Below are 21,031 nucleotides of genomic sequence, written 5' to 3'. Positions count from 1 at the left end.
CCAACTTTTCTCATTCCACACACTTCTTTTGCACTTCTTTTGCACTCAACACTGCCTCTTCCATTCCATTTCCACACTCTCCATTTCTCTTCTACTAATCCGTTCATACTCTTCCCCTATCCTCTCTTTAAACTCTCTCTCCTTTTCTTCGTTATTCAACTCTGACATTTTCACCTCTTCCCTCACACTCCTCTTATAACTGTCCCTCCACAATCCATCTATTCTCAGTTTTCCTTCCACATAAAAATGATCAGACATACCACTCCTTTCACGTGTGTAAACATGCACATCCAACAATCTACTTAACATCCCTTTTCTAACCACTACATAATCCATCAGTGCTCTGTCCACCATCTCACCTACATCCACTCTGACAGAGGCATACTTATTCACATCCCTCTTTTTAAACAACGTATTTTCCAATCACCAACTCATTTTCCACACATAACTCAATCAATTTCTTCCCACTCTCATTTCCTCCTGGAGTCGCCGTGGAACTGAGCAAGCTTGTGGATAAGAGAGTACTCAGTTGGTTTGGACACATGGAGAGGATGGATCAGGAGCAAATGTTGATGAGGATCTACTGAGCAGAAATAAATGAAAGGGGACCAAGAGGAAGGCCGCGATTGACGTGGATGGATGGTGTAATGAGTGCACTGCGGGAAAGAGGTCTAAATCTAGTGGAAGCTAGAGCTATTGTTGGTGATAGGAATGAGTGGAGAAGTGATGTAAAAGGATAGTGGGATGTTTGGGCGCGTTCTAAGGGATGGACAGGGCACCTGTATGATTCGGCAGGGGTAAACCAGTGAAAGCTGTCGGGCCCTGCTGTTGAACAAAAGAGTGTGTTGTGTCACCCTGACCCGAGTGACATGGCCGCTTTCTTGTGTCCCGTTTCATCTAGAGGGACGTAAGCATGACCAACTTAGGTGCCAAGGTGCCTAACTTGTTTGGGTGTTTGTGCATTTGGGTTGGCCATGGTCCAAATGTTTTTGTGTGTGTGTTTTTCTTTTTTTTTTTTTTTTCTCTTTTAATTTTCTTTGTTATTGTATGTGTTTGTCTTGCTGTCGGTCACCCCTCTTGAGGGATATGACCAAGGTAGATAGATAGATAGATAGAATACTCCATATCTACCAATCACATTTTCACCCATTCCATTACCCACTCTAGCATTCAGGTCACCTAGTATTACCACTTTCCACCTTTCTTTCGGGCTTGCCACACAGTTGGACAAATCCTTCCAGAACTCCTCTCTCCCTTCAGCACTTCTTTCTGAACCAGGTCCATATGCACTTATAAACATCCATACTTCTACACCCCACTTCAACCTCACCCAGATCAATTTGGAAGATATCTTTTTCCACTCCACCAGTTTTCCTTTGCTTTCTCAGTCACAAGCATAGCCACTCCTTCTCTAGCATGCCCATCCGTAACGCCAGACTTTCTAACAGACATACCTCCAAGCTGTACTTCACCCTTGCCTTTCATCTTTGTTTCACTCAAGGCTAACACATCAACCTTCCTTTTAGTCATCATCCTTCCGATCTCCTCTTTCTTCCACTCAGTCGCTTTACTTCCACATCCTCTCACATTTAGTGACTCTATAACTAGGATTTGCGAGACCTTTTGGTCACCCTGCCTTGCTGTCTCTTCGGGAGTAGAGCTAGAGAGGAGAGAATCGCCAGTCCCCTCGCTCCCTCCACTTTAGTCGCCTCCTACGACACGCAGCGGACCACGGTGGGATAATTCTCTTACCCTTTCACGAGGAGAGGCCCCCTCACTACAGGGACAAAATGACCCGGAAATGATTTGAACACTCAACATTCTGGTCTGAAGTCAGATGCGCTACCACTGCGCCACAGAGTCTACTACCTGGTTAAATCTTGATATATCATAAACATTCCCAAAAGAAAATAATATAGAATATGCTTATGAATTTTCCCCTTGTGTTAATCATAGATTACTTGTTGCAGCCCTAACAGTATACATACTTTTGTAAATCGGCCAATTGTACATTGCTAGTGTGTTAATTTGTCACATAATGAATGATTGGAGTAATCTGAATCTGCACGGAGACATCCTCTGGGGTCGTCTTATATATCTTTGTTTTACTGCTTTTATTTTCATTTCAGCCTCTCCACCCTCTAAAATTCGAAGACCATTCATAGTGTCGCGTTGGAGAAAGTTTTGGTTTGCCCCTGTCACTTCATTTCTGGGCAACGTGCTGATGTACTTCCTGTTCCTGCTCCTGTTTGCCTACGTCCTGTTGGTGGATTTCAAGTCCCCGTCCGAAGGCGGCCCTTCCAAACTAGAATTTCTACTCTACTTTTGGGTTTTTACTTTAGCGTGTGAAGAGATTCGTCAGGTCAGTTGTTAGGTGACAGGCTTTCCTACTCTATTTCCAAAATTTGGAAAAAGCATGTGATCAAATCTCATTTTCAGAGTACCCTTTTTTCCTGACCATAGGGCGCACTGTGTTAAAAGGCACAGTCTCAGTAGCAGGTTCTACTTCTGCATTTAACACTATACAGGGTGCACCCCACGATAGGGCACAGGTGCCCTCTGTTGCGGTCGACTTATGACAACATAGTATACAAGTGTGTGTATTTAAAGATATAGCCGGAAAGCGGAGTTTGGTTGTGGTTTATTTAAGGAATTGATTAGAAAAGTAAAACTTGTCGGAGTTCGTTTTTTAGCTTCCTCCACTTGCGAACCATCGATTAATCCATCCATCCATTATATGCACTGCTTATCCTTAATAGGGTCGCGGGGGGTGCTGAAGTCCATCCCAGCCACTTTCGGGCAGTGGGCAGGGGACACCCTGAACTGGTTAACAGCCAGTCGCAGAGCACACATAGACAAACAACTCACTCTCTCATTCACACTTAGGGACAATTTTAACCGGCCGGGAAAAAAACGGAATGCCCAAGGGAAACCCATGCAGGCACGGGGAGAACATGCAAAAGGCACACGGGGAGGCTGCTGTAGCCGGACTTGAACCCTGGGCCTCTGCACCGTGGGGCTGCGCGCTAATCACCGGCCCGCCGTGCCACCCCGTCGATTGATTAAACTTCAACTCTTCCCTGTCTGCTCAGTTCGCATGTTCTTCCCATGGCATATGAATCAACACAATATGGCAGACAAAAACACGGAAAGCATTTAATGAAGGGAAAGTGAGGTTTTGGATTTTATTAATATTTGAGGGGAAAACTCTGTTTGGCCTCTGCTAGCACAACTTTCAAATTGATAAATACACTACGGCTACTTCTTCTTTTTCCCAGGGTTTAAAGGCTGTTGACATCCATCTCTTTGGCGCATTACTGCCCCCATATAACCACATACTCATCACCGTTCCACTTCTCAAATCCTCTTAAAAAGTTCCGCACTCTTCATACAATGTTTTCATTGAAAATTTCATCATTCTTCAACAAGGCCCTTCTTCATGTCCTCCCTCTCAACGATACGCTACGAATACTTCCGCAAACTATGAATGCATTGTGTGTGACGATATGAAACCCGTTGCGTTCACATATCCATCCATCCATCCATTCTCTGCACCGCTCATCCTCAGGTTCGCAGGGGGTACTGGAGCCCATACCAGTCATCTTTGGACCGGCCAATTAACCTGACACGCATGTTTTTGGGAATGTGGGAGGAAACTGGAGTGCCTGGATGTAACCCACGCAGGGATGGGGAAAACATGCAAACTCCACACAGGGAGGCTGTGGTAGCTGGTCTCGAGCCCTGAACCTCCGCACTGTGGGGCTGCGCACTAACCAACCATCTGCCGTGCCGCCCGTTTTCACAAATTGCTTCAAATCATATTTCTTTAATTCAGAATCTAATTTAGTGGTTATTGATTTGACCAGCTGGTAGTGCTCACGGTTTCCCACCTGAAATAATTCTAAATAGCCTCATATTGTGTCAATCATTTATCATGAAAGAAGCAATACAGACTTCGGTTAATGGGACCAAAACAACCCGCGATAAGTGAAAATCCGCGAAGTAGCGGCGGCACCTTCAAAAAAAAAAAATATTATTTTTTAGACCCGGGGAACAAAACCCCCCACAAAAAGTGAAAATCTGCGAAGTAGCGACGATCCTTCAAAAAGAAAAAAAAAAGATTTAATTTAATTTATTTTTTGTAATTATTATTTTTTAGACCCCGTTAATGGGGACCAAGACCATCCGCTAAAAGTGAAAATCTGCAAAGTAGCGACGCCCCTTCAGAAAAAAAAAAAATCTCATCTCATCTCATTATCTGCACCGCTTATCCTTATTAGGGTGGCGGGGGGGCTGGAGCCCATCCCAGCCATCTCCAGGCAGTGGGCAGGGGACACCCTGAACTGGCTGCCAGCCAATCGCTGCTGCAAATCATATTAGTTCTCGCTTGCTGCGTTCTTCATCGACGCACAAGCCGAGTGATCCACCGCTAAGAGTCGTACAGCTGGGCGATTTTACGTCCGCCCGGGACGATCTGAGACAAATTCACGACAGGGTCTTTACTTGCGCTGCACCGCGGGTGCTGTTCGGTTGCTCCCGCGGAGCGGGTACTTTCAGGCGCGATACGCACGGCACCGACACAGTTACGGGGGTCCAGAGCACATCTGCCGCCTTTCGCCCGACACGCGCGGACGGCCGCCTGTCTCGTGCGCTACTGGGTTCGTCAGACGAGCGGGCTCCCCCCAGTTAGGGGGGGTAGCCCGATCACGCCCGCCGCCTTTTCTCGCGTCGCGCCGTGTGACGCTGCGTCCGCCGAACTTGCTCCGTTACGCGGCCCGGGAGTGACCTCCGCCGTTTTTTTGTTTTTTTTTACCATTATAGACCGCGAAGCTATGAAGCCGCGAACGTCAAACCGCCAAGTAGCGAGGTCCCACTGTAATCAATTTTTTAGGCCAATGATATGGATAATGATTGATCAGTCCAGAAGAAAAATCATAAAGACAACCAAATAATAAATGCTTGTGTTTGATTCTTAAAAAAAAAAAAAAACTTTTATTAACATGACAAAGAAAATAGGATAAAAAAACATTCTTGAAAAGAGAAACACATTTATCATTCACAAAGCAGAAGTCGTGTGGAGAAAACGGAGTTATGTAAAGATGGCAACTTTGTAAAATGAAAAAAGAAACACAGGATTCTGTATTGTTGCCCATCACCCGCGGGAAAAAGAGAGTAGGCTTAAGTGCATCCACTTTTTATAGCGTGATTGGAATCCACCCAAGCGGGTGGAGAGAGGGGGAAAGCAGACCTTTCCCTTGTGCCCCTCCCTTGCGGGCCAGCTTGATGAATGCGTGCAGAAATTCGATGTGATTAACGGAAAGAAAACCTGCAAATTGGTCGCCAATGTTAAACTTTCTGCCGGGTGCGTCAGTTAGTAAATTTCTCAAACAGAACATTTCATGATCAGGAAATATCTAACATCAGCCTATTTTGACATGAGAGCACAGCCATAGATTTTTATCAGAATAGAAAACCTTGTCAGTCAATTCTGTTGATCTAATCATCTGATAGAACAAAAGAGTTGTCCTATGGGTTGTGGTACTTGAGTGAATAGACGGAATGCAAAAGTCGGAGCAGTTTCTGAAGCAGGGAGAAAAGGAAGAGAGTTTCTGTATCCCGTCAGATAATCTTTCTACACAGGAGACGCATAGAAATCAGATAAGATTGCATACAAGTTGCATTTAGTTTGAAATATAAACAATATCACAACAACATTGTAAGTTTTAATTATGACTCGAACCTGTGACCTCCCAGTCTTGGCATGGGTGCCCAACCCTGAGGCGACCGAGCAGGTCCACATCTGCCGCTTACAAGACACACAATAAGACTTATGTGTGCGTTATGGTCATGAAAATTCGGTATTTACAAACCAGCACGACTAATCTTTAAAGATAAGTCTTGGTCTTTGGTCGACAGGGTGTCTTCATGCCCAACAACTTTGTGATCCAGAGGATGAAGAGTTACTTCCGTGATATATGGAATAAGTGTGACCTTACAGCAATCACTATATTCATTTGTGCATTGTGCTCCAGGTGAGTTAGTTGTTTTTCCTTTATCATCTAAAGCAGGGGTTTCAAATTTGCAGCCCAAAGGGTTATTTGCGGCCCTCTGGATGATAGTTTGAGGCCCTCGCCTCAATGAGAAAGTTAAAGGGACTGTGTGTATTATTTGACCACTATATGTTGTTGTATTATGTCGTGCAACTGAAAATAAGAATTAAAAAAGAAAGAATGACAATTACAGAGACTCAAAGTGACCATAAAACAACGTTTTTATTTTATTTTTTTGCCCAGCCTTTTGCAAGATTTTTTGGGGGTACCATTAGAAGAAAGATTGGAGATAATTATATCAGCTTCTTAGAGGTGAGGCTCATGTTATGTAAAATAAATGCTAATATCGCAAGCCTACTTTTCATCTACATCTTCATGATTGTTCATGTATTCTCTTATCTAACTTCCTTCTTGCGGGGTAGTGTAAAAATAACATGTAAAGTAATATACAGTCACGGTAATCCAAATTTAAAACTCAATTATATAATAAAGTGTGAATAATTTCACATATAAGTCTCACCAAAGTATAAGTTGCTCCCTCGGTCAAACTATGAAAAAAAATGTGACATAGTACGGAAAACATAATATTTAATAATGTACTGCGAAGCTTGTGTATGACTTCTCTGATTTTGTCTTTCAGAATGTTCCCCTGGTCATTTGATTTTAGTCGCGCTCTGATGGCCCTGGATTATTTGGTTTTCTCACTACGTCTGATCCATATCTTTGCTGTCCACAAACAACTCGGGCCCAAGATAATTATTGTTGGCAAAATGGTAACACCACACAAAAACGGACATGTCGATCACAAAGGAAGTTTTTCAAATTGTAATGTTAGAATTTGCTTTCTTCAGATGAGGGACATTTTCTTCTTTCTCTTTTTCTTGGCTGTGTGGCTCCTGGGTTACGGAGTAGCCAACCAGGCGCTCCTCTTCTCGTATGATCCCCGATCAGAATGGATATTTCGACGTGTCGTGTACAAACCTTACATGCACATTTATGGACTACTTCCGGTGGAAGAGGTGGACGGTGAGTGGAGAGTTCGTACGGGTGTTTGAAATCCTTGAAAATGCTTGAATTTTAATGTTGATTTTTTTTTCAAGGTAAAAAAATCTCTTACATTTTGGGTGGGGTCGAAAATAGTTGCAGTTGTTATGTTATCTGGCTGTCTGTCTCTATAAACCACACAATAAATTAAGATTGTTTTTGAAAGTGCGTGAACATCCTATTAGTTGCACTGAGGAGGATACTCCTATTTGGAAAACCAGCTCTTTTGGCTCAGCTCACTAATAAGAGTTGTGGCTTTTTGGCTCCTTAGATTTTTATTTTTATCTTTTTATTTTTTATTTTAATTTTTTTTTAACCACTACGGTCGGCGGGGCACCATTTCCTAGGCAGGTACAGCCTGGGGGTGCCTGTCCATCTCCAGGTCAACAAATGTTTCCACCCGGTCTGGAACTAGGGACCTTCGCATGTTAAATATGTGTTTGAAGGTGCTATCCACTGCACTATGGAAACATCAAACACATGTAGTCATCAAAATTAATAAAACATTATGGAGCAAATCATTCAGTATTTTACATGTTTTGCAGAGGATCTCCAAATAACACATGAAATATACATCAGAATATTTACAGATCTACAAATAACTTGTCAAATACAGAACACTTTTAGCTTTTTTTTCAAATACCTGAAAATGCAAAACAATGAAACAAAAATTAAAAATATCAACCCTTTAGTACGTACTATAGACAAATTATTAAAATGCAAAAAAACAAACTACCGGTATTTACAATTCTGTTTTAACCAATTTACACGCAAATCCTCTTTAAAACACCCAATAATACAAAATTAAGATAAGTAAAACAATAAGCAAAAGATCAGCAGTCTATAAGATTGAAAGATTGAATACACCCTGCTTCATTCACACACATACTAAATGACTAAACTCTCATACTCACACTGCAATGCTTTCACCCGCATACTACTGGTGACGGGCACTGAAAAAGCTGCGGTCAATCAGATTCAGATTCAGATTTACTTTATTGTCATCCGTATACACGTGTATACAGAACGAAATGTCGATATATCTGACCCGCATAGTTTCTTTGAACGTCAGCCGGGATAGATAAGATTAACCATGTCTTCGTCAGAATTTTTGCGCAGCAGTTCGTCATCTCAAACATCATCAATCATGGACAATTCATCACATCCACTACACAGCATCATCTCCAAACAGAAGAGCAGCTTCAGCAATAGACTGTCACAGTCTTGTTCCACGGACAGACTGAGGAGATCATTTCTTCCTCATGCCATGTGGCTCTTTAACTCCACCTGGAGGAGTAAAAGCCCACAGTAAACCCTACCCCATTTGCGTATTACCTTATTTTTTATTACAGTGTGTATTTTATGTAGCACAATTTAAATACTCTATATCAACACGTTATATTAGGTATTTGGGTATTTCTGTATTATATTTCTTTTATTTTATTATTATTTTATTTTTCAACACAAGGATACTGCTGGAAGTGTGAATTTCCCGACAAGGATGAATAAAGTATCTGTCTGTCTGTCTGTCTGTCTGTCTGTCTGTCTGTCTGTCTGTCTGTCTGTCTGTCTGTCTGTCTGTCTGTCTGTCTATATTGTATTTGGCTCATTTTTCTACTTTTAATGCATACAGTACTTTCTTTCCTTTTTTTATCTTCCATATTTAACTCAATTATTACCCAACACCTATAGAGCCCTTTCCGTGTTTGTAAGCAAATGTGACATAGCCAAGCTCCATGAGCATTGTTTAAGCAGAAGGGCAGAATTTAGGTCAGTTTATAGCAGCCCATTGGCACAAAAAGATCATAGATCATGGACAGGAACATAGATTTTGCTGTAGAACAAGCAGGCTTAATACATAGATTACTGGAACAATGACTTATGGTCTGATGAGGCAAAGATATTCCCTTTAGAAGTTACATCAAAATGTCCTCTCCCTTGGTGTACATTGCCCACAATGTCAGCTTGTCAAATTGGTTTTGAAATGCTAAAAACTAAAGTAAAAAATATTTTTGTAATATTACTCTGGTATTTTTGTATTTCCATAGTGGAATTTTGTAGTAAAGTATATCTGTATTATATTATATTCCATTATAGGATTTTGTAGTATATATGCAGTATTTCTGCCATAATATTTCTTCAGTTGTATTTTTTAGTATTTCCGTCCTAGTTTTTTCTAATATGTCTATTGTATTTTTGTAATATTTCCACAGTATAATTGTTGTTGTACCGTATTTTCCGCACTATAAGGCGCACCGGGTTATAGGGCACACCCCGAAATAACAGTTTTTGGTCCTATTTTTGACATACATAAGACGCACCGGATTATAAGGCGCTACAATGGGAACGTGGACAAAACAGTCAGATAGTTCAGTCCAACTTATACACCCTTAACATTCCGAAAGCTTGCAAATACGCAAATACGTGTCGAGAACACGTGCGGATGCGGTGTCCGTAGGATGTCACTCAAATGCATCGTTCCATCATTCGGAAGGTTAAAGTCTTGGGATTCAAGAAATGCCATCCATTCCTTAGTTTCTATTTTCTTTTTCGCTTGCAACTTTACTGTATATATGACAATAAACACTTGGAATTGAGTTTAATTTAAAAATAGATACTCCATTCCATCCATTATCTGCACCGCTTATCACAGAAACATCGAGTTCAGTCTGAAACAAGATACAGGGACAATATAAAACCCGGAGTAGCTCACCGAAGTCGTTGTGTTCATAATAATGTGCAGCCGTGGTCCTCTTATATCCGTGAGTTTAGTAAATCCAGGAGAATAAAATACTCACAAATACAAAATAGTAAAAAAAATGCTTTCTGTATGCCGTCAGCCATGTGCTATACGCATTCATCTTTTTCGGCCAATTGCAGGCTTTGTTTTGCCGTTTAAGCCAATGCCAGCCTGTAAATGACAAAAAGGATCCGCCTCTTGACCTCCGAATAACTTTAGCCAATAGTGATCGATTCAACTGATGATTGACACGTCTTTTTCGGCCAATTGCAGGCTTTGTTTGCCGTTTGAGCCAATGGCAGCCTGTAAATGATAAAAAGGATCCGCCTCTTGACCTCCGAATAACTTAAGCCAATAGTGATTGATTCAAATGATGATTGACACATCGGTTAGCCAATGAAACGCCGGTAAATAAATCCCAGCATCCACCGCGTACTACTTGGCGTTCGGGGGAAAATCTAGTCGGCGGCTGCAAGTTAGTTGGAAAACTTAATGTTGATCCATAAATAAGGCGCACTGTATTATAAGGCGCATGGTCAGCTTTTGAAAAAAATAAAGGCTTTTAGGTGCGCCTTATAGTGCGGAAAATACGGTATATATTTTGTCTTTTTGTAGTATTACTGTAGTAATATTTTTGTAGTACTATTTTAGTGGTATTTTGTATTATTCCTGTAAAAGTATTTTGTACTATTTTGAAGTATTTCCAAAGTAGTCATTTTGTAGTACTGCCGTAGTATTTTTGCAGTATTTGAATAGTTGTATTTTTGTAGTATTTCTTTAGTATTTTTGTAATAATACTGTCGTTGTATATTTTTGTAGTATTTCTAATATTTCTGCTGTAGTATTTTCGTAGTAAAGTATTGCTGTACCTGTAGTAGTATTTTTGTGTAAGACACACAAAGGGTCAATGGGGACAAAGTTGGCACACAAAAGCATTTTTTATCAGTAGTACTTTATTCGCTATTATATCGTTTGGGCAGGCTGGATTAAAAAGCCTGCTGGGCCACATCTGCCCAGCTGCCCATAGTTTGCCCACCCCTGGTCTAGTGTTTTCCTGCGCTATAACTCGTTGACTCTCATTGAACACGGTTCAAAAATTCTGGGTATGGAATTGACTTTGATCTTGAATGTTTTTTTTGTGTTTTTCATGTAGCTGAATACTTTCCAGAAAGTAACTGTACTGACAACAGGACACTGATTGAAGCAGGAGCAGAGCCTTGCATGAACACATATGCCAACTGGCTGGTTATCCTCCTTCAGGCTTTTTATCTTCTGGTTACCAACATATTGCTAATTAATCTCCTCATTGCCATGATCAGGTAAAGTAAGCAGGATTCATTTTAAATGCATGACTAAAGCTTAGTCTTTTATCCTGTTTCTTAATGTTTTCTGTTATTTCCCTTCAAAGTCTTCATTAAATGTTTTAACCCGGAGAGCTACAGTACATCAAATCACATTGCATGCGATCTACATGTATTCAGTTCTAAGTGTAATTGATTCAAATTATCTTCTATTTTAATTGTATTCTATTATTTTCTTATTCAATTATGCTCTGATTCTATTCTATTCTATTCTATTCTATTCTATTCTATTCTATTCTATTCTATTCTATTCTATTCTATTCTATTCTATTCTATTCTTTTCTGTTTTGTTCTAGTTCTATTTTATTTTATTTCCTATTTGGATGATAAATGAAGCCTGTTTTTTTACAATTCCAGTTACACTTTCACCCAAGTTCAGGAACGCAGTGACATTTACTGGAAATTTCAGCGCTACAGCCTCATTGTGGAATATCACTCGAGGCCATGCCTGTCACCGCCGTTTATTATCATTTCACATCTGAATGTTTTCATCAAGAGATACATTCGCCAGATTCCCTCAGAAAAGAAAAAACACTTTGGTAAGTACAGCACAAAAACACAATTACATATTGATAATATGAATACAATCACAACAAGTACTTCACGCTAGTATTTACATGCAGTGGCGAACTGTAAACTTCTCACCAAGGCCTTCAGTGATGATCTTTACTGGTGTGTCATTTGCAAACGAATCGGCTCTTGGAAGTCAGAAGGAGCCAGCTCCCTACCAACCTTGGAGCATGTGTGTCGAACATGCAGCCTGCAGCCGTTTTTAATCTTGCCCATGAAACAACACCCAGAGAAACACATTGAGATAAATCTTAAAATACGAATAATTTGAAAAATGAGCTGCAGTTTGAAATATGATGCTGACCAAGCCATGTGCCACTTGCAAAGCCATTGGAGCTATATTACTTTCTCTCTCTTTCTGACTCTCTCTCTTTTTCTCTTTTTCTATTACACTGTCTCTCCTTCTCTCTCTCCTTTTCTCTTGCTCAGAGGTTGTCCTTGCCCTCTTGTAGGATTTAGATCAGGGGATTATGTAATGTGGGGGCCTCCAACCTTTTTCAAGCTGAGAATTATTTTTTGGCACTAATTAGCACAAGGGACAACCAGTTTGATTTGAATTTATAAAATAGCTACTTAGCTAGATGGCTTATCAAGTAGCAAAACGGTAGCTTGATCGAAAGAAAAACAGGTAAAAAACTAAAAGAGAGCTCGATAGGTAGCTAAAAGAGTAAAAAGCCAACTTAATGGCCAGCTGTGCTAGATAGCTAGCTAGAAACGAGGCCAAAATTTAGCTTGATAACTAGCCAAAAAGGAAAAATGTTAGCTGGATAGCATGCACAAAAATGTTAAGAGCCAACTAAACAGATTGCTAAATAGATAGATAGATAGATAGATAGATAGATAGATAGATAGATAGATAGATACTTTATTCATCCCCTAAGGGAAATTCACATTTCCAGCAGCATCCCTGAGCTGAGAACAATACAATAATAAAGCCAAAATAAAACAATATTCAAATACCCAGTGTGACGTGCAAATGCCCACTTTAGCATGTTGTATAGATTAACTAAATAGTGCTACACAGAACACATAATGCAGTAAGATCCAATGTAGGTGGTGTGGTTTAATGTGGGCCTTTACTCTGCCGGGTGGAGTTAAAGAGCCTCATGGCATGAGGAAGAAAAGATCTCTTCAGTCTGTCCGTAGTACAAGACAGTGATAGCAGTCTGTCACTGAAACTGCTCTTCTGTCCGGAGATAATGCTGTGAAGCGGATGCGATGGATTGTCCATGATTGACCTCAGCTTTTTCAGTGCCTGTCTCTCAGCTGCTGTTGTATATAGCTTGTAAATAGCTTAAAAGGAAGGACAATAGCTTAAAGAGAAAGAGCACATCTTTGCTCACCCGCTTTATAAAACCCATAAATTAGAATCTAGTTTGTTGTATTTTCTGTCAAATACATCACTAAAAAGATGACTAAATAAATGTGTTTAATACATAAATAGATTCTCATTCTATTTACTTAATTAATTGCTTAAAAATTATCATCAATACTTAAATAGATTTGTTTTGTCCATGAAGCCAATTAACTAGAATATTATTAATATTATTAATATTATTAATATTATTAATATTATTAATATTATTAATATTATTAATATTGTTAATGTTATTAATATTATTAATATTATTAATATTATTAATTTGAACTTCCAGTTCAGGGTATCCCCTGCCCACTGTCCGAGGACAGTTGGGATGGGCTCGGGCACCCTGGCGACCCTACTGAGGATAAGCAGATAATGGATGGATCGATGGATGAACTTCCAAAATGACAACTTATCATGTTATCAATGTTGCTACTAAGTTTTTATCAGGTTTATTTTCAAAAATAGAGTTATGAACACTCAGTCAAAGAATACAATATATTTTTACTGTAAAATCACAATGACCCACCACTGGAGAGCTATTTTCAAAACAGGTCTGCAGGCACATCAGCTGTCCTTAGGGGGCACCATGGAGCCCGCGTGGACCACCTTGGAGACCCCTGGTGTAATGGGAGCCTGTGCAGCTCTTTTAAAACTTTTGTGATTAAGGCCTTTACAAATTAACACAACTTTACTTCACTTGTCTTTTTAGGCCATTAATGAAGGTTTTGCAGGCCCTGGCGGCTCACTGTGCCCTGATGTCCCACTACTGTTTCAATGTGTTTCAAGCAAAAGTACACTTTACACTGACTATCAGCCCTAACATGGTCATTCTGCAGATCCTAATCCTCAAATATGCACACACACTATGCAACAATGCACAACATATATGGAGCGGTCTTGCTTCAAAGTTGGCTAACACAGCAAACCTTGAAACAACATACAAATTGAAATCCACGACCAATTCTCTGCCTGAGGAAATTTTCTTTTATGATGCAACTGAGGTTGCCGGTTCAATTTTTTTGCAATCAGTTTTGGAGCTGCATGGCGTGAAGGCCAGCCGACTCAACATGTGGGAGGCCATCCAAAAAGAAGACCTGCTCTCTGCTCAAAAAAAGAGGCAAAGGGAAAGTGATAGAGAGCGCCTTAAACGTACCTCCCAAAAGTAAGTATGCCCACTGTGTACGTAGTAGTGTGTGTATGAAAGAGGGAGTATACAGTGAAGTGGTATGTGGGTGAAAACATTGTAGTGTGTGTAGGAGAGTATAATAGTATGTGTGTGAAAGAATAGTAGTGTGTGTATATGAGAGCATAATAGCTTTTGTGAGAGAGTATAGAAGTGTGTGTTGCGAGAGTATAATAGTGTGTGTGTGGCATTTCGTACCTGCCAAAATCAGACTCCGATGCTAATATGGACCCTGTTTGAGATATAGAATTGTAACTTCTAGTGTAACCTTCTGTGACATAAATATGTCAGCACGGTGATTTTGGGGTTATTCAGACTTTTTATTGAGGAGTTAGCAAGGGGGGTGTGGGGGGCTTATAGCAGGCATTTTACCTCCCAAAATCTGACTCTCTTGCTAATATGGACCCTGTTTGAGATATAGACTTGTGACTTCTTGGGTAACCTTCTGTGACATAAATATGTCAGCTCAGTGATTTTGAAGGGTTTCAGAATGTTTCTCATAATATTACTACTTAAAAAGTGGTCGGCGGCGCCCTCTGTTGGCTGCGGCTGCATCGGCTCGCTACAACGGGTCAGGTGCAATCGACATTTCGTTCTGTGTACATTGTTACACAGAATGACAATACAAGGAAATTATTATTATTATTATTATTATTAATAATAATAATATTAGTAATACAACGCACTAGATTTTTCGAACACCTATTCAGTAACCAGGGTTGGGTAGGGTTACTTTAACTTGATTACTTTCAGTTCCTTTTGGATTACTCCAATACCAAATATGCTAATAAAAGACAAAAGAAACTAAATATGAATAAAATTATGACTCACAACACGTGGTAAGCTTTCTCTCCTGGCTTTGATCTTCGCCAAAACTAACATAAAATGCGACAGAAACAAAATGAAAATAAATCCAAACAGCTTGCCAACATCAATTTTGCCGTTCCATGTGTTCTGTTACTCCCCAAGCCTGCACAAAATTTAGTAATTTTATTTATATTTAGTTTCTTTTGTCTTTTATTAGCATATTTGGTATTGGAGTAATCGAAAAGTAATTGAAAGTAATCAAGCTAAAGTAACCCTACCCAACCCTGTCAGTAACACATAACAAAGTGGAGGTATTCCTCTGTAGTTGGATCCCAAAGTCAAAAAAACATAATAAGTTTAAAGTGTGTCTTACTTTGCAAATAGTATAGGCAGGGAAGTCCGATTTTAAATGAAGATTTACACCGCGGGACCCAATGCAACCAGGGCTTCATTCACAATAAAATACATTCCATAAGGCTATTATGATTCATCAAATAAATGCTATTTGTGTACAATTAGTTGTGATCGTGGATATCATAGCGTACATTGATTCATCTCCGGTGTTGATGACTTTTGCATCCGCGTTAACAAACGCATTTTGTAGAATACGATCGCGCTTTATTGTTTTAATAAACGTGTTATATAGACTACGATTGCTTAATTGTTTTAATTAGCTCGCTTTATTGCTTTAATAAACTTATTATATAGAATGCGATCGCTTTTGTCGGAACCGCAGCAGAATGCGGGTTCACGTGAGGGGGTGATTTTGCAGGGGAGTCGTATTTAGGCACGCGTTTTAATGTATCCGCCTTGTCAGACTCATGCTTGAATTCATGTTGTCTCATAATGTTTAACACTTGATGTGCGAGGTACAACACTTTCGAGGCATAATGCACAAACAGCACGGTCATCTTTTGCAGAAAAAGCCCTAATCATCTGGCCACGCTGGCTGGAAAGAACAAGATTTTTCCGCTCGAGGAGCCCTCATGATTCCGCTGTCGTGATTCGTTCATTTATCGCGCGCCCGTGTTTCTGTGAGAGGGTTAAAACACATATCTCTCCTCCTCTGTGAGGCACCGCGCAGACACACGCTCACCGTAAAGCTGTTAAACGAAAATGTCTAAATTTCAGGTAAAAATGCGCATATTAAAAAAAAAACTTTTTTACTTCGCCGTGCGCTCGCGTGCCACTGGTTAACCCCTCACGTGCCACTGCTGGCACGCGTGCCATAGGTTGCCGAGCCCTGGTTTAGGAGAACATATGTGTAAGAGTATAATAGTATGTTGTGTGCGTCTATATTAATGTGACTAATACTCTGGAGGATTATATTAGTATGTGTGATAGAGTGTAGCTGTGTGTGTATATGTGAGAGTAGAATCGTGTTTGTGGATTAGAATGATTGTGTCTGTAGAGATTACAGTTGTGCACGTGTGAGAGTATAATGATAAATGTGAGAGCAAGTTTGATTTACTTCTCAAACAGCCCCTGTATACACGCGTCTGTGTCTTTATATGAAGGGTTGACAGCGTGTTAAAACACATGGCAGAGAACCGTGACCACGACCGGCGTTTACAGCTGTTGGAGACCGAGGTTGGCTGCACACAAATCTTACTAGTGTTAAAAAAGTATGCCGCTACAGTACTACTATTTGGCAGTTTGTACTTGTCTCCTTAATGTCCCAGTGTATAATAATTGATCACCAGATGCCACTGTTGTTTAACGCGAACAAAAATCAGTGCCACAGCAAGTAACGGAACAGCATACAAACATGGCACTGACCTAAGTAGGGATTCCACTATGTAAAATAAATAAAAAGTTCTCGACCTATGATTTTCTATCAAATTAACATTGGTAGGATAGTTTTTACTCACCAACAATCGTTTTCATTTGTGCACAAAATCCACCCGGTGTGCCTCCTTTGATAAAATTTTTATCCTAGCTGCACACCGGTCTTTTCCCAGTTCCCTTCAAGGTCGCAGTGGAGTGCTCAGGGGAGGAGATTTTTGTTTGTCTCTTTAGTACAGTGGTACCTCTACTTACGAATTCAATTCGTTCTGGGAGTGGCTTTGTAACCTGAAAACTTCATAAGAAGAGACGCATTTTGTATGTGAATGCACTAATCTGGTCCAAGCCCCGCATAAGTACAATATGAGATCTATTTTTTTAAATAAATCATAAAAAAGCATCAAAACATAAAACAAATACATATTAAAAATAGATTACCAGAAAAAAAACATGACATCTGCGCTGACAATCTATCAGAAATGCACGAGATCTCTCTGTCTCTGTCTCTGTCTCTCTGTCTCTCTGTCTCTCTGTCTCATAGTCTCTGTCTCTCTCTCTCTCTCTCTCTCTCTCTCTCTCTCTCTCTCTCTCTCTCTCTCTCTCTCTCTCTCTCTTTCTCTCTCTCTCTCTCACACGCTTTCACACTCTTCCCTTCCCTGTGTCTATCTTTAAAACGTTCCATATCTCCTATCTCCCCACCCTCCTTTAGATGGAGTTCTGCTGCAACGCCCTCTCCTGGATGATGGACGCTATGTCTCAGAGTAATTTGATTTCAACTACGCGTCCTCCCCCGCTACTAAGAGGTAAAATTATACTTTGATTTTCCAGAAAGACGTTCTGAACACATATTCATCATACCACTATCATCACGCTTGTAATATTCCAGGAGTAATTTGCCTAATCTCTTTTTTTGTTTGCCTCTTGTTGTAGATTTTTCACCAATCTAAATCGCCTGAAAATGTTTCTACATGCACTTGCACACGTGATTGTATACACACACACACACACACAAAAACTTCCAATCACACTCTGGGGAAAACATTTAAATTTCGGATTTTTGGATGTTATTTGTTTCTCTTTTTAACAAAACTGCGAAACAAAAAAAGCCTGTGCACAAAAATTGTTTTGTTAGTCTTCAGATCGTTTGTCAGCCTCTGGAGGTATGACATTGTAATTATTTGTGGTTGTCTGGACAATAATTTCATTGAATCACTAGGGGTAGGCGATACTGGTATTATTGTTATCTATTTGATCCAGTCAGAGGTGGGTTGTTCAGGGTTACCTTTACTCTGTTACATTTATTTGGGTAAGTATTGGGACATTTCGTCTTTTAAATCCATTCATCCATCCATTATCTGCACCACCTATCCTCACTAGGGTCGCGGGGGTAGAGGTGGATCCTATCCCAGCTATCTTCGGGCAGTGGGCAGGTAACACCCTGAAGTGGTTGCCAGCCAGTCGCAGGGTACACAGAGACAGACAACCATTCACTTGCTCATTCACACCTAGGGACAATTTGGACTGGCCAATTAACCTGACATGCATGTTTTTGGAATGTGGGAGGAAAACTGAGTGCCAGGAGGAAACCCACGCAGGTACGGGGAGAACATGGGAGGCTGTGGTAGCTGGACTTGAACCCTGAAACTGCACTGTGGGGCTTCACGCCAACCACCCAGCCGCCATGCCCCTGTTTTTACTTTTGCTTGAGTAGATTTGTAAAGAAGAAAGTGTACTCTTAGTCTGCTACATTAGTGTACATTGAAGCCATTACTTAAATCCCCTCCATGTAAGTAGTGGCGGTTCTAGGCACGGGTCAGGCGTGCAGCCGCCTGCGACGGCAATTTTACCATGACACATGGGGGGCGGCACGAGAACCTCCCCCAAAATAAGAATGCTAATAATAAATGTGCGCTGCTAAGCGGTTTTGTATTATCTAACAATATGAGTTTGCCTCTTGTCAAATGGGCGCCCCTTCGTTGCAGCTTTGATGCCCATGCTTGCGGCTAAGTTGGGTAGAGAGACTAACAAGCGATGAGGAAAAGCGTAGGGGAAGGGGGACACTTCACCTCTAGCTGGTTCTCTTAAAATGAACGTCGTTGGTGTTCACTGTCTTACTTTACATTATATAAACAGTTGGCGGCCCCTGTCTTCCAAATGCAGTAACGGACATTGTTCATAACTTTGAAAATAAAGGCCAACTACTGCGCATTTTTCTGAATTGTGTGAAATGAATAAAATAGTCATGAGGCTGTTATGATGAGGCCCGTGATGAGCCATTCAGTAATGCACTTAAAAAGGTTTAGGATAAAATATTTCAATATTGTTGTTGATGCAGCCACATCAGCCATCAACGAGAGATTTTCCAACATTGAATGATGTGGGAAACAAACTCTGAGTTTTGACTAGTTTCCCAAGTCTGAAAGACAAAGAGCTGGAAGAACAAAATGAGGCACTAGGCACCACACTCTGACTGTCCTTTAAAAGGTGCTCAGATTCAGTCTGAAAACAGCTTTTGCAGGAAATAAAAAGCTTTCCTGAACTATGATGAAAAACCATGAGCCTCCTTGAGCTGATAACCTTCGTAGATGATAAGGATCTATCTGAGATCTACCACAACAACTTATGGAATGCTGTCAGGACTGCACTCCTTCTGCCAGTCATGGTGGCTTAGGCAGAGAAGAGCTTTTCAAAAGTGAAGTTGATAGAGTTGTTCGTGAGGTCAACCATGTCTTAGAAGCGGCTCACTGGCCTTGCTGACTTCAGCATTAATCCCGAAATTTGGGAGCAGATTGCTTATATATGGTCTGCATTTATATAGCGCTTTTCAAGTCAATGAAGTTCTCCCAAAGCGCTTTACAATGTGCTTCACACTTTTCCCTTTTACACACTAACTAAGCGATAGCAGCGTCAGCCATCCAAGGCAACTACTTATGATGATATTATCAATGATTTTGCATCAAGGAAAGCCAGAGAGGACAGGTATTAGTTTATGTTTTATTTTCATATACAACTAAATTTTCCTTAGGGTGTTTTCACATGTAGGTGAGTCTGTGCTTTTTTGATTTGCTGTATAAAATATAAGTCTATTTAATCATTTTATATTATTTTTCTATTTACATCTTTTAATAATATTTGCCATTTTTATGTATATAGCGTATTTATATTTATTATTCAAGCATTTTTTTATAACTATTTTGTTATGTTTACAGTATAGAGTATTTATATTGTTTTTACTTTAAGCATTTGTGCAATTGACAAATACATGTACCGTAAATTCCAGACTATAAGACGCTACTTTTTTCCCAAACATTCAACCCTGCGGCTTATTCAGTGATGCGGCCAATTTATCTAATTTTTTTTACAGCCGCCAGCATTCCTCGCGTTTAAGGCACATGACGCAGCTTACAATCTAAACGCAATCGAGCAGTCCGATAAGGAAGGAAACAGAGCTACTGCACGCAAACTTTACCTTGCGAGCGTGTTGCTAGCGTGTATTTGAATAAGGGAGCGTGGGACGACGTCTATGTGGCAAATTCTCTTCCCCATACTAAAGGAGGGCAACTTTGAATACGACAGTTATAGGGAGGAAGATGAGAACGTTTAACCGTAATTTTTTGGTTTGAACAAATTTATTGACACTAATAACAGAAAACAATCATGACAATCTCAACAGCAATTAAGCACATTCACAATATTATATTTCAATATGACGTTTTTAACAGCAAACACAATGTGAGGTTTGAACAACCCTTCTCGAAAATCTTAATAGCAATCAAGCATATTCACAATTTCATTATATAACATCTTTGTTAGTGTCAATAGATCCGTCCAGGCCAAAGTCGATTGTCTTTGGTCTGAACAAATCCACCGACACCAACAGCAGCAAAACAAACACGACAATCTCAACAGCCATCAAGCATATTCACAATTTTGTTATATCTGACAATATGACGTGACGATATGACGTTTTAACATTTTTTCCTGACATTTTCAACATCAATTAAACAATTTCAGAGTTTTTATCTTTTAACAGTAGTTAACCAACGTGTAAAGGGCAATACTATTGTGCAAGGGCATAGCTCTGCCATCCCACCCTCCCAAGCAGCATCCTTCCAGTCCTCTGTG

General features: G+C 40.2%; 1 protein-coding gene across 1 annotated transcript in view; it reads left to right on the top strand.

Moving 5' to 3' along the window:
• The window catches only part of LOC148373218 (transient receptor potential cation channel subfamily M member 5-like), a 76,383-nt gene extending 57,009 nt beyond the window's left edge, over positions 1–19,374 (top strand). The window contains exons 19-28 of the mRNA XM_088335741.1: positions 2,130–2,362; positions 5,917–6,032; positions 6,691–6,823; positions 6,902–7,076; positions 10,988–11,153; positions 11,553–11,734; positions 14,161–14,293; positions 16,639–16,711; positions 17,616–17,709; positions 17,837–19,374. Coding sequence (XP_088191867.1) covers positions 2,130–2,362; positions 5,917–6,032; positions 6,691–6,823; positions 6,902–7,076; positions 10,988–11,153; positions 11,553–11,734; positions 14,161–14,293; positions 16,639–16,711; positions 17,616–17,709; positions 17,837–17,853 — 1,322 coding nt within the window. The 3' untranslated portion in view covers positions 17,854–19,374. The remainder of the gene's footprint in view (positions 1–2,129; positions 2,363–5,916; positions 6,033–6,690; positions 6,824–6,901; positions 7,077–10,987; positions 11,154–11,552; positions 11,735–14,160; positions 14,294–16,638; positions 16,712–17,615; positions 17,710–17,836) is intronic.
• Positions 19,375–21,031: the final 1,657 nt, after the last annotated feature.

This window comes from Urocampus carinirostris, chromosome 1 (genome assembly GCF_059441175.1).
Source record: "Urocampus carinirostris isolate Australia breed hairy pipefish chromosome 1, RoL_Ucar_1.0, whole genome shotgun sequence".
Lineage (NCBI taxonomy): Eukaryota > Metazoa > Chordata > Actinopteri > Syngnathiformes > Syngnathidae > Urocampus > Urocampus carinirostris.
Note: the sequence above shows the minus strand (reverse complement) of the source record. Positions and strands in the feature narration are given on the sequence as shown.